This window comes from Chaetodon auriga, chromosome 14 (genome assembly GCF_051107435.1).
Source record: "Chaetodon auriga isolate fChaAug3 chromosome 14, fChaAug3.hap1, whole genome shotgun sequence".
NCBI classification, from domain to species: Eukaryota; Metazoa; Chordata; class Actinopteri; order Chaetodontiformes; family Chaetodontidae; genus Chaetodon; species Chaetodon auriga.
Window position 1 is genome coordinate 8120468 of NC_135087.1, and position 13614 is coordinate 8134081.

Genomic DNA, 13614 nt, shown 5'->3' on the forward strand with positions numbered 1-13614 from the left:
CTTTTTTAGTTTCCACAAAGGCTGTCTTGGGAAAGATATGGTTCTCAATGAGCAACACTCCCGTCTGCAGAATATGGGGTTTTGATGGGCGCAGCATGGAAGTTGGAAAAACAATAGTATAGCAAATGCTAAGTTTAAGTTAAAATTTTATGTTATTCTGAAATGTTCTACACTTGGATGCTGCTGTTGGAGCATGTCCACGAGAAGTTTTGGGTTTTTGTGTTTGTATGGCATTAAAATTTCATTTATGTGCTTCAACAGGACATACGTGTGCCAGCTGGCCACAGTAGTGCACATCCCTGGCACTCTGTGAGAAGAGCCAGCCATGAGATGGCTTCAGATGCTGGTTGATGGACACATGGCCCATCTCCACGAAACCCTCCTGGCTGTAGCTCTGCAACAGGTGGACAAGGTCTGGGCTGCAGCTGGCGTTATAGCTCAGCAGAACCATTCACAGCCAGCAAAATAGGGCAAGGTGAGGCAAAGGTTAAAATTCACCACATCACATTCATTTTGCAAACTCCAACTGTATCACTGTGCAGAAGGAGGCATGCATGGGTGAACCCATGGATGAAACGCTTGTGCTTGTGACAACACGTGACGTAAACATCCTTCCTGGCTGAGCTGTAACATTAACCAGCAGTATCAGTTAGCTGTAAACCAGTCTCCACAAGCTACCAATGTCAGACTGTGGTTGGAGGAATACAGTAGATACTCTGTGCAGCATTACAGTTGGCGTAGTTTGGTCAAAAGAAAATAGTTCCTACATTACTGCTCACAACAAGGTCTGTGGATTATCTTGAATAACCTGGTCACGATTTCTGGAACGAGACACTGCTGCTGAGTTTTGGACACATGCAAAAATTATGCATTAGGGTTTTTGAAGGACCCTAAAAGCCATTCAGCTGTCTCGTTAGTGTCTGGGCAGGTTATTAAAAGTGAATTGCAGTATGAAAGCAGCTTTGTAAATGTTAGCAGATCTTCTATCCCTTTGAGGCATTTAAACACCACTTTGTCCTGTGCAAAATCAGTTGATTAATGGTCCCACCTGCTGCAAGAAAAACACAGTTCAGACAGCAAAGTTTTGCGTATAGGAGGACGATTAAATGAGAATGTGAACTTCTGCCAAAGTTGTCTAGTGAGTCTACCAGTTTTACATTTTTCCCCAGACGGTAGCAATGAGAGCGTTCATAGCAGCGGGATAAAGTACATGCAGTGTACTTCCACAGGTGAGATTTATCTATGTTTTGCCTGCCTCCTATATTTCTGCCTGGCGTATCCCATCAACACACAACTCAGAGAGCAAGCAAGAAGCATTTCATTCCTCATAAAAACAAGGCTTACTCAGAGTATCTGTATAGTTCATTTTATTACAACAATACCAGAGATACATTCACAAAACAGCAGCCAGACATAGATCCCAGGCCATGGCGGTGGAGTGTTGGAGGAGCAAAGCAGCATTGACTGCAATGAAAGCAGAGGGGCAAAACAAGTTAAAATGGTTAAATGTTCAGCCCAAAGCAGTGAAAAAGGGAGTTGCAACAATTCCAAAGATTTACATGTCAACTAGAAGAGGAGGAAGCAATGCATATCGTGGGGCAACCAACAATTCCAATCACTGAGCAGTTCCAGCATTGAACCCCATTCATTTTAGCGTTCCCCAAGCACACTTACTGGTAATTTGAGGACTGCATTTTATGACATTTTCACAAATGAGCTGACCTCATGAAAAGCAGCCAGTGGAAGAATGCAATGGCTCATGTTTGACACTTGTATCCCCTTCCTGGCCTGCTTTCTGCCATCTTTCTTTCCCTGTAGGAGGTCGAAGGAGTTTCATTGAAGAGGGAAAATGTAACTACCTTCTCTCCCTGCACATAAATAATAAAATGTTTTGTTGAATGCAATTGGTTTCCATTTATTTGCAATACTGATAAAACTTCCTTGGCTTAAATTGAGCAGTTGCTTGCATTCAATGATATTCACTTGTTGCGCATGTTCATGTCATGTTATGTCTTAACATGAGAACATTAGGGTACAAGTAATTATGTCCATAGAAGCATGTGATGTATATGAATGCATGCATACTGTAATAGATTCTCCAAAATAAAAAAAAACAAAAAAACAAAACGCTATTATCAATGCACATTATCCATTATTGTTTAATATGCAAATATAGTCACCGCTGCTGTCCGTCCTCCTGGAAACCATTCAAACAGGTAGACAGCACTGATTAATGTGGAACTGTCGAGAGCTACATGAATCACATGACCAAGATCAAAGTGTGTCGCAACTGTCTTTCGATGGCTTTGGTTCGACGGAGGAGAAGAGATCAGGCTGTCATTAGTTTTAATTTAGTCATAAATTATATTGCGGACAAAGTAAAATTTTGACCCGATGATGACATTCGTACAGTCAGGAGGATCAAGGTGATTTTGACTGATCCTGAGGGACATGGATGTCTGTACCACATTTCATGGCAATTCATCCAGTAGTTGTTCACACATTTCACTCAAAACCACAACCAATCAAGTAGATTTCACAGAATAAGTGAAAAGTTTGACCTGGCTTTTGCAGAAAAGTCAAAGGATCACCAAAGTCATCAAACTGTATCCTCAAAGGAACTTGAATATAGTGAATTTCCTGGCAATCCATTTGATAATTGTCTTGATATTTCACCCTGAACCACAAATGTCAACGTCAGATGAAAAGTCAGGGGATTGCCAATGCATGCAGAATTTATCCTCTTGGGACAATGAACGTCTGCACCAAATGTCATGCAATCGATGTAATAGTTTGAGATATTTCTGTCTGGCTGCTAACAGGGCTAAACATATTGTAGATACAATTGATAAATACATACATGCAATTATACATTTCACCGTCCCTTATTGTGTTTGTCCATCCCATCCATCAGCTATCTTGGTTGCAGCAGTCCGGCTCTCCTCAGCACGCTGTTCACGTTTGGGATCAGCTTGTGACTAAAGTCCCACAGTCGAGTGTCCACCTGGATCCTCTCCAGTGGCTGAACCATAGGCGTGCTCAGTGGAGAGTGAATAATATGACACAACTCCGGTGGAATCTTGAACTGCTCTCCAAACTTCTCAAGCACTAAATGCACTGAAGTCTGCTCGACCATCCTGTGAAGCACATGGACATTCACACATACGTCATTCAGAGATCATTATCTGAACACTGCTGCTGATACCTTTGCACTGTGGTTTTAAGCCGACACACGGAAAAGTCTTTACCTTGGCTGAACAATGAGCTTGTACGGATGGTACTCTGACGTTCTGTCAGGCTCCCACTTATAGATGTGCTCCAGGATATTAAAGCCTGGCACCCCTCTCCATTTTGGCAGGGGACCCTTTTCACTTTTCTCAAAGGGTTTCTTGGGATAAATATGGTTTTCAACGAGAAACACTCCAGCCTGCAAAATGTGGATTCAAGTTCAATGGATACAGAGAGCAGGAACATACAGGAAATTACCAAATATTATCATTAAAGGACCAGTGTATAGGATTTAATGGCATCTAGTAGTGGGATTGCAGAGTGCAACCAGTGAATTAACCCTCACTTCATTCTCCCCTTTCAAGTATAGAGAAGAACCTCTGACAGCCCCAAAAAGCACTCTCTAGAGGCAATGTTTGATTTGTCCATTCTGGGCTACTGTAGGAACTTGGCAGGTTATACACTAATGAAAACACAACCCCAGACCTCCTTAAACACTACACACTGGACCTTTAAGTATGGATATTTATTGAATATTTTATGTGTCTTTCTCAAATGCATGAAAACAGAGTATCCTACTTTTGGATGCTGCTGTTGGAGCATGTCCATGAGAGGTGTTAGGGAGTCGTGTTGGTATGGCATGATAATCTCATCTATGTCATGCAACAGGACATAGCGAGATCGGTCCATGGATCTGTAAATGCACTCATTAAGTGTGGCTAACTGGCCAAAGTAGTGCACATCCCCTCCATACTGTGAGAAGAGCCAGCCACGAGATGGATTCAGATGCTGGTTGATGGGCCAAGGAACCATCTCCACAAAGCCCTCCTGGCTGTAGCTCTGCAACAGGCGGTCGAGGTCCGGGCCACAGCTGGTGTTATAGATCACCACTCTGTCTACACCCAGCAACCTGTAGCAAGGTGAGGGATGAAGGAGCTTAGGTTTGTAAAAAAGTCATGTTGTGTCAAAACAAGACAACAAAAAAGTACGTTGAACTGCATCCTGTGTGTGTCATCAAAAATGCTGACCTGTACATCTCCAGGGTCTGTGCATACTGGAGCGCGTTGTTGAATTCAAACAAGTTAGAGATGCAGACTGTGAAGTCAAACTGCATCTTTTTCTCTTCCTTCTCACTGGTCTTCTGGTTTCTTATGGGGAGCCAAATCTGCGCAGGTGCCTTCACACTATCTGGCTGAGTCAGAAGACTGACATGGGTTGCGCTGCAGTTCTGAGGAATCTGACACAGGACATTCGTTGTGGCGAAGGGAAAACCAAAGTTGTCTGCAAGTTCTTTAATTTTTGCTTGAGTTGTTGTGTGTGACAACTGGCCCGCACAGCAGAAAAGACAGTGAAGGGGTTGGATGGAGTCTCTTCTGAATATGCTAATGATGCGTACATCAAAGTCTTTCACCCTCTGGTCCATGTAGGCCGACACCAACAAGTGCTTGGTGTTCTTGAGGGGGGTGATGGTCTGGTGAGTTATTTGCTGGGGGCAAGACTTTGAAACCTGACGCAGGTTTCGGATTGGCTTTGGGATGGTCCTGTATTTCGCAGGGAATGTCACAATCACAACCATCAAGATAAAGATAACAATCGAGAGGAAGATGAACTTCCCTCTGAGTTTCTTCCACTCGTCCATTCAGCCAAAGAGGAATCCTGCAATAGAAATTAGTCACCATTAAATTTAAGACATTTGAGAAACTAAGCTTGAAAATAAATGTCTGACTTGATAAAATCAAGCTACTTTGACTTCTTAGACTGTCACGTTCTTTCCTGTGGGATGCCTCAGGGCTCTGTATTAGGGTCCAGGGTTTTTACAGACACACCTTATGAAGACCCTTGAGAGGCTGGTCCTTGTCTATCTCTGCCTCCTGGTGAACCCGGCTGCAGTTCGCCTATCAAACCGGCGCTGAGGTGACCATCTACTTCCTACATACACATGATATCCTTTGATTTCTCCAGTGCCTTCAGTAGCATTCAGCACGCTTCTGGCAGCTTAGCGCATGCAGAGGTGCACCACCACCTCACAGCAGGGATCATGGATTACCTCACCGACCGACCTCAGTATGTGAGGATGCAGGACTGTGAGTCTGACACGGGCGTGTGCAGCATGGGGGCCCCGCAGGGGACCGTCCTGGCTCCCTCTCTCTTCACCCGCCACACTACGTTACATTATTTATCTATTTATCATTTCTTGCTTTTTTGCTGATGTTTCCCGCTTTAGCGCTATCCCCTCTGCTGCTGTAACACTGCACATTTCTCCGCTGTGGGATTAATAAAGGATTATCTTATCTTAATTTTGCAACACCCACTGTGAACCTAATGTAAATTTCCTGGAATATGCTCACAACACTCAGATTTATATTCCTATCTTGCCCAGTGATCCATTTTATCTCTGTAAGCTGTCACATTCATCTTCATTAACATTCATCTGTTAATCTCAGCACATGGGTCCGCACACAAATAGGCTGCATCCTTGACTCTTAGACGGGGAACACTTTAGGCGTGATGGGATCTGGTAGTTTACTTATCACTCATTGTTTGACCGTAGCCAATAACGTAAAATAAGATTTAACCAAGAGATCATTTCCCGTCTTGTCTACCGGCGGTCACATGAGTCTGCTATAGAAACCATTAGGGTGTAGATATTTTTTAACATCTGCTGATGCAGGTATGTGTTGATTTACCATTAAGTTCTCAGTACAGGTAAAATAAATGCATTAGCCATTATGGCAGACAATAAAGACCATCTTTGGACTGTTGGACAGTTTAGATGCAAAATCTAATAAAAAAATCATCATCATTTGTCCCGTTTTAAAGACTGTTTGTAGTCGTTGCACGGCAATGTGCCTCTTTTCTTGCCCATTCTCCCTCCTCAGCCGCCTCTCTCTGCTTCAGGTGACGACTGGCAGCCGAACTGACCGCATTACGCTGCGTTTAATGACGCACCGCGAAGAAATGGCAGACAAGACGAGCAGTTTATCGTGGATTTTTTCTGGGGAGTTTGTGAGTGTCGAGACATGACTGGTGTGTGGGATTTAAAACAGGGGCGAACTTCGCTTCGCTTGGCGCTTCGGTCAGTATGTCGCCGCTGACATTCGGCCAAGCAAAGCTCAAGTCAGGTCACTTTGGACGAAGCGACATGACTTCATCTGACTTTTCAAGCAATAACAAACGAAAATAAAGAAGCTCACCTCAATTTGCATTAAACAAGTGAACAAACAGCAGGTCCGGATCCAGCATCAGCTGCAGGTGTGTCTGCGATTTGAGCAGGTGGATCGAGATGACCCGACCTAAAATAGCCAATCAGAATGAGGCACAAATCTGAACCATTTCTCTAACCTTTTTTTTTTTTTTTTTTTTTTACTAATTACACCTGGACATAACAAATAACAAATATAACTGTGTCACATAAGCAGCAAATACAAAAGGAAACATGGAGCTTTTGACACATACAGTCATTTTGTTGTATAAGATGACATTTAATTTCTTGTCTTTCTCAATCCACAGACCTTATATACAGTCCAAATGTTGACACATACAGCTGTCATGCTCCTCGAGAAACAACACCTCTGATGACACTTTAACTGAAATACTATTATGTAACTGTAATTGTGCAGATGCTTATTAATCTTGTGTGCAGCGGCAGTATATTTATTTAGCACTTTCTCTTTTCTGTGTGATTTCTGATTGTTATCCATATCTTTACATGTTGTGCCATATCCAGCTTATGTAGGTGGTGACAGTCAGTATTAGCCACTGTGGCAGTAAAGGTATTTTTCTGATTGCAGCTCAGCAGCAGCAGCAGCAGCGGCAGCAATAATCTCATTGGCAGTCTAACTTTTTAAAAGTAAATGTTGTTTTCCACCAGCAGATGTCACCAAAGAGCAAACATTAACCCTGATTGTGTGTTACTGCGTCAGTCTAGCCTTGGCTGCAATGTATTTGTTGTGGTCTCATCATGACAGATGGCACTTAAAAACAGCCATCTTTGATATGAAAGATAAAAATATAAATAATCTCACAAAAGTCAAATCAGATTGTAATACATATATATATATTTATATCGTGGGCTGCTACTGAGCACACTGTATACTGTGAATAGGTTGGGAAATCCTGGAATCTTTACAAAGAAAAGAGTTTTATGAGCCTTTCTTTCATTCGTTTAGTCATCATGTCGTCAGAGGTGTTTTTTATGAATGTGTGTACTGTGAGCACAATATGAATTTTAAAACATCAGGTTAAAACCAGATTTTGAAACAAGATCCCTCTACAGGACGGGGTCACATCATTAGGTAATGAAGCCTCCTGAGTTGATATTGAAATTTAATTTGCAATGAATCACATTATCAAAAAACAGGATGAAGATACGAGTGGCTCTGTGAGACTCTACACAATGATGCTTTGAGCTAAATGCTAAAATGCTCACAATTACAATTCTAACGAGCTGATGTTTGGCAGGTATAATGTTCCCCATCTTAGTTTAGAGTGTCAGCATGCTAACATTTGCTAATCACCACAATCACAAAGAGCAGCTGAGGCTGATGGGAGTATCATTACTCTTGCAGGTATTTGGTCTTAACCCAATGTACTGAACAAATGAAAATTTTGACCTGATGATGGTGTAAGATGAGAAGTCCCCAAAGTTATTTCTGTTCCTCCGGAGACCTTGAAAACCTGTGAGTTTACAGACTATAATACCACTTCTACATCAAAATATGTATGCAGGTTTTTGAACTGCTGGGAAACCTGCTAAAAGGAGGCAATTCACTACTTTCCCTTCACCAGCAGACGAGTTTGCCTTTCTGTATGGAGGTATGCCAGTATGGAGGCAAGTGACGGTGTCATGGTGGTTGGTTTTTATATCTGTTATGAGACAATGATGAGTGTAATGAGTTGAGAGTTCAAATCAGGCAATATTCACATGCCAATGTCCAGAAAAGGGGTCAACATTAATGTGTCCATCCAGGTGCCATGTTTCCATTTCTGCTGATTGGAGCTGGAATACCTGTGACCGCTGCAGAGTCATTTGATCTGCGAATGAATGCTGATTGTAACACTGAGGACAAAAGACAGATGTTTTTGTCCAGTGTGAATGAGGCTCAAGTGTCTTTGGCCAGTTGGTAATCGAAAACAACAACAACAACACGAGTAATATACCTGACTATGCTGACATTATTCATTTCACATCAGCAACAGCCACAAAAAAATATAAAGATCTAAATATCTTTTTTTTTTTCAGCTTTAAAGCTGCAGTGGGCAAACCTATATGCAAAACCACAGTTCAAACGACAGCAGAAGGAGTGCGTTACCCTGTGGAACCTCGTGCCTTGTAGGGCCTGCTCTGCATGGCATGAGTTTCGCCAAAACCCCTCTTCTCAGAGACGCCGCAGGGCAGAGGGCCCCAGGCTTCAGAAGCAACAGTGACGCTGTCTAATGCTGGGATGAGAGGCACACACACACACATTCACACATACACACACACACACCAGTGTCCCCCCAAACAGTTATTCCCCACCGTTTGTCATCACGCCTCTTTGCTACTTGTCATTACGAGCGCCATTGCATCAAACATAATGAGCCTGAAGGATGGCGTGGAGACATATTATTATACAGATATTGGGAATTTATCACAAGTTGCAGGATTTTCTGCCATTGAATCAGGCTTTCACCACCTGAAGGGACCTGCATGAGCATCTGCATTTGTGGAACAGCCAACGGGGAAACCCCCTCTCTGAGATGCCTTATGATTGGCTAAAGTCTCCCATCATGGGTTATATTTTCTAAAGCCTGAAACCAGAGTGAAGAGGAAGACTAGATTCCTCTCAGACCACTTGAATTGCAAAATGCTGAAAGGTTATTATGGAATTTTTGTCCAATGATGCAAAAAAAAAAAAAAAAAATACTGCCGACTACAGCTTTAATGGTATCTCTACAATCCCTGCTCGGAGCAGAAGAAGATCTCAGGAGCAGGTGAATTTCACTGGTGTCGTTAAGCCTCTAAACGATTCAGCACTTTTAGAAACACAAATCAAAACAGCGTCGAGACAGAGGCCCGTGCTCATCCACCAAACCAGCCTCACACTGCAGATCTTTAAACGCCCTCAGAGACCACGGAGGCTCCCACCCTCCCAGCTGTGGCAGTGCCTGACCCATATATGTAAATTAGATATATTTGATTTTAGGATGGCGGTTGAATGGAGATTCTAGATTCCAGAGCCATTTGATTTTTAAACGAGGACTTTTTGGGTTTAATCCAGAACCAAAGTGGTGCAAAATGCTCTTGAGTGATTTTATGTAAACCATTTTAATTTTGGAGCAGCTGAGGTGAAGTGTTTATTAAAGACAAACTGCCTTCACTTTGAGCTTTCAATCACTGCAGCGCCTCCCACACTGCGTTCAAGCAGTTATCTGATTTTCTTATCTCACATAACCTTTATTTCTTTTGCTATAATTGAGCTTTTGTCTGTTGTTAAACATTAGCTCGCAGGTTAAATAACTGTGAGGAGAGGAAACAGCGTTGGACGTCTGAGAAGCAGACCCTGATATTGTTTCTCTTTGTTATCAGAAGACAGAAAGCCAAATGACTCCCAGCACAGTGTGTGCCTTACCAAGTCTGTTACATTCCCTCCTCTCAGAGTGTAATGAAGTGGAGCCTGTCCCTGCTGTTGGGAGGTTGTATTAAAATAGGTTGTAAATAATGTGTCCCAATCCTACGTATGAGGCAACTCAGTGAAGGACTGGATTATGTCTTTTCAGGAGAAAGTGAAAGCATTCTAGGTTTCATTCAGAATGGGTAGCTGGGGTTTTATTTCCAGTTTTTATGTTAACTGGGGAAATACATGATTCTTTACAATGAGCCCTTTGTGCAAGAAAAAAGGACAAGCAGTGGAAATGCTTGCCAGGTTTCAACAAGAAAAAAAAACCTACTTGTGCCAGAGCTGAAAATCTGCAAGAACAGATTATTTGGCCGCCTGGGGGCAGCAGAGGCCAGCTGTACGCGCAGCGCTGTCATATTTATCACCTTTAAAAGTTGATAAAGCAAACTTGTTAGCAAACGGTTTCCTATTTATGCAACCAGAAGACACAAAGCAACATAAGCAGAGCTGTATTTTTGGCCATCTGTCTGAGTGGTAGGTGGTAGGTGCTTTATTTTAACACTTCCAAATCAAATTTTATAGGTATGTGTAACTTTGATGCTATATATATTTCTCACCTGTAATTAAGAATAAAGGGACCAGAAGGTTCTTCTTGGAGCTGGAGGAAAGCCAGAAGATTATCATTTGGTACCTTTAAGACATATTTTACCGTTTATGCACAGCGAGGGTCTCTTACTCCTGTCCAGTCCACATATGGTCTGCATATGCGTTGCCGCCTCGGTGCGTGGGATACATTCATGCTGTATAAGATGAGTCTGCCTTTGTCTCCGCACAGACTCGGGCTTGAATTTTGAACCAAAGTACATGACCATGTGCAAATAATCCAGCTTTAAATAAGAACATAAGTCCAGTAGTCACAGGCCTTTCATCTCAGTTTTGGTCTCCACCAGCCTCTGAGGGAAATATGTGGCTCTTTAGCTGCTAAATGCTCCACTGTGTTCACCAGCTGGTTGTTAAATGTTTCTGCCGTTTGGTGCTGGGTAAGTAGCTTACGGTGGGCTGAGCTGTGAGAGTGAACCAAAACAATAAAGGTGTGAGTCGTGAAAACCAAAACAATGAGCCAAGAAGCCAAGGGGGTTCATCACTATGAACAACCACTTTCACACCACACGTAGTCTTTTGATCCATTCTTGATATAAAAATATTGATTTGAGAGCCGCTTTTAGCAGCAGGATCACCGAAGTAGATGTGAGCCCATCTGTGGATTATCTAACCCAACACACACTGAACAGGAGGCAGGGTGCAAACTTTTGTCAACATAAAAGGTACATGAAGTTCAATGTCTGTTCAGTTTGAACAGAAACAGTTCAGTCCTGTGCAATCTTTTAGTTCTCCGTTTGTTTAGAGATTTACCACAGGACACATGCAGAAATTATGAATTAAGATTTTTAAAGGAATACAAGAGGAATCAAGATGTCTTCTCAGTGTCTCCACGCAGTATCAGAGCAGTTCTGCAAATATGTTAAGTGCATTAGATCCAAAACAGTTGACCAGTGTCTCCGCCTGCTGTGTGAGGAGCAAAAATTAGCACATATACAATGATTAATGACCTAAAATCATCCATGGAAATTTGACCTTCTGCTTATTTTCCAGCTGTCATTTTGCCAGGCTTTAAGTGTCGTTTCTCTTCCTAGCAGCAGGCTAAGGCTACTCGCTGTAACATGAGAATCATCCAGCGACTGTATGTCCCATGTAGAGAGCACACACATCCCCATTAATGGTTTGATTTATCACTGAAAAGCCTTTCATTGTTCCTAAAAAAGACTTACTAATATTACAGGAATACCAAAACACATTATTCTTTAAAAATATACTAGAGAGTAAGAAACTGTAAAAGCCATTAAAGGCCATTCATACCTGCCATTTTGGCTGTTTACAACAAACAACAACAAAACAAAATCCCAGTCATCGTACACCAAACGTAGAGAGTTCAGGCCGGAAAGATGCCACAAGGCTTAAAGATTTTGGTGCTGACCTTGTCAATTATATCAGTTTACAGGGATAGAGCCCTATAAATAGCTGGAGGGACATTACCCCAAGGGAGCCATAGACGGGGCCTTGACACTGGTGGCGGTGTGCTGGAGGTTGAAGCAAAACAAATGATGGAAGAGAAATAGTTTATTAAGCTATTCATAAGAACAATGTTTAGGTTGCCAGGATGATGGTGCTTATCCTTTCTATTTGGTAATAATGCAGTTATAAAATGTTTTTAATGCATTGATGAATCCTCTTGGCCTTTTCCCTTTCTTATGCGCCCCCGACCCTGCAGTTGTACTTGTTCACAAAAACCTCTTTTCCTGAAGGTGAGAGGTCAAACGGGCCATTTGAGTGGTCTTCCTCTTCAACTAAAGAGCTGAAAAGACGAACACCAAAGAGACTCAACAAACCCAACAAAGCTGCTCTCTTTAATAGCTTATACCTTATCTATAAAGCACTGCTCTGTGAAAGTTTTAATTGTTACTATTCTTTCAGTCTTTTTATAGTGCTGCATAGGCTTAGAGGAAAATCTGCAGTTGTCATAAAGTCATTACTGAACGTCGTCTTATCTCAGACACATTAGGAGAATGTAGGAATCTCGAAAGATTTCAGGATAAGACCTACAGTGCTCTCAGAAACAAAAGCAGGAAACTTACTTCACCTGTTAGTGTTACTTACTTCTTCAGTGGTGTACTGGCCATGTGGCGCACCGTGACAAACCCTGGTGGGCCTCCGCACTGGTGCCGACATTACCCACAGCACCACTCCAACGAGAACAGTTCAGTCGGAGAGTCGGCTGTATTATGCTAATAGCGGCTAATGTAGCCTCAAGTGGAAATGCGGAGCGGGCCGCAGAGGTCTGGTAAGCTCTCTTCTGCCAACTCTGACTCAGGTGACATCACTTGAGGCACTTTAACAAATTTCGCGCCGCTCCCTCTTGAGCCACAAAAGGCTTCAAACTACTTTTTCAAATATGCAGTACTCCCGAGACCTGTAAACAGACTTTGATGTGTAAAATCGGTGGAGTTCCCCTTTCAAAGCCATAAAGAGCATTCTGCTATACTGCTGCTGTGTGCAGCGCAGCGACCGTCTCCCTCTCACCCATAACAAACTTAATTAATGCTGCACAAATAGCCCATCATAGCAAATGAAGCTATATTAATCAAGTACAATCCAAGAGCTCCCTATAGCAGCATGTCATACAAAGTAACCAACCATTAAAGTAATTAAGATGCTCATTTAAGTAAGTCATAGTTCCTGTATGAGTATTACAGGTTAAGTAATGGTTTTAATATCCTCTTTTTTTCTGCAACCTGCTCTCTGTTGGAAAGCCAACAAAGGTATACGCACACAGTGGAAAAACACTCACTGTGTAACCCAGGTACACTTAGGAGAGTACTCCCCGAGATGCCATCATCCCTCTGCCTTCTGCTTTCCATCTTCATCATCACTGTCACCACCATCTTCTTCTCCACTCACTGGACTTCCACTGTCTTCAGCATCTTTATTGCTTCTGGAGGCCAGGATGGTATATCACACGGACAGTTTATTTTGCTGCAGGGTCAGCAGCAGATGTTAGTTGGAGCTTGAGAGCGCTCATAAAACAGAGCTGAAACACAACAAAAACTACATTTATACTGAGTTGATTGTTCCAAAATTATTAATTTTGTTGTTAATGTAATTCTTAAGTTATTCGTAGTCCTATTATTCTTTTGTTCTTTGCTGTTTGCACACAAAACTTTGAGAACTG

General features: G+C 42.3%; 1 protein-coding gene across 1 annotated transcript; it reads right to left on the minus strand.

Moving 5' to 3' along the window:
* Window positions 1-2914: 2914 nt before the first annotated feature.
* LOC143331902 (beta-1,4-galactosyltransferase galt-1-like) lies at window positions 2915-4867 on the minus strand. Its single transcript, XM_076749065.1, has 4 exons — window positions 4257-4867; window positions 3808-4138; window positions 3249-3427; window positions 2915-3137 (listed from the first exon to the last, which is right to left on the minus strand). The coding sequence occupies exons 1-4, from the start codon at window positions 4865-4867 to the stop codon at window positions 2915-2917; spliced, it is 1344 nt and encodes a 447-aa protein (XP_076605180.1).
* Between the last annotated feature and the right edge of the window lie 8747 nt (window positions 4868-13614).

What these genes read in the sequence shown, in the direction of transcription:
- LOC143331902 (XM_076749065.1), bottom strand. Translation starts at nt 4,867, where the DNA reads ATGGACGAGTGGAAGAAACTCAGAGGGAAGTTCATCTTCCTCTCGATT. An exon ending in CAGACCCTGGAGATGTACAG is followed by an intron (nt 4,139 to 4,256) that starts GTCAGCATTTTT and finishes ACCTTGCTACAG; the next exon opens with GTTGCTGGGTGTAGACAGAG. An exon ending in AAGCTCATTGTTCAGCCAAG is followed by an intron (nt 3,138 to 3,248) that starts GTAAAGACTTTT and finishes TGTGCTTCACAG; the next exon opens with GATGGTCGAGCAGACTTCAG.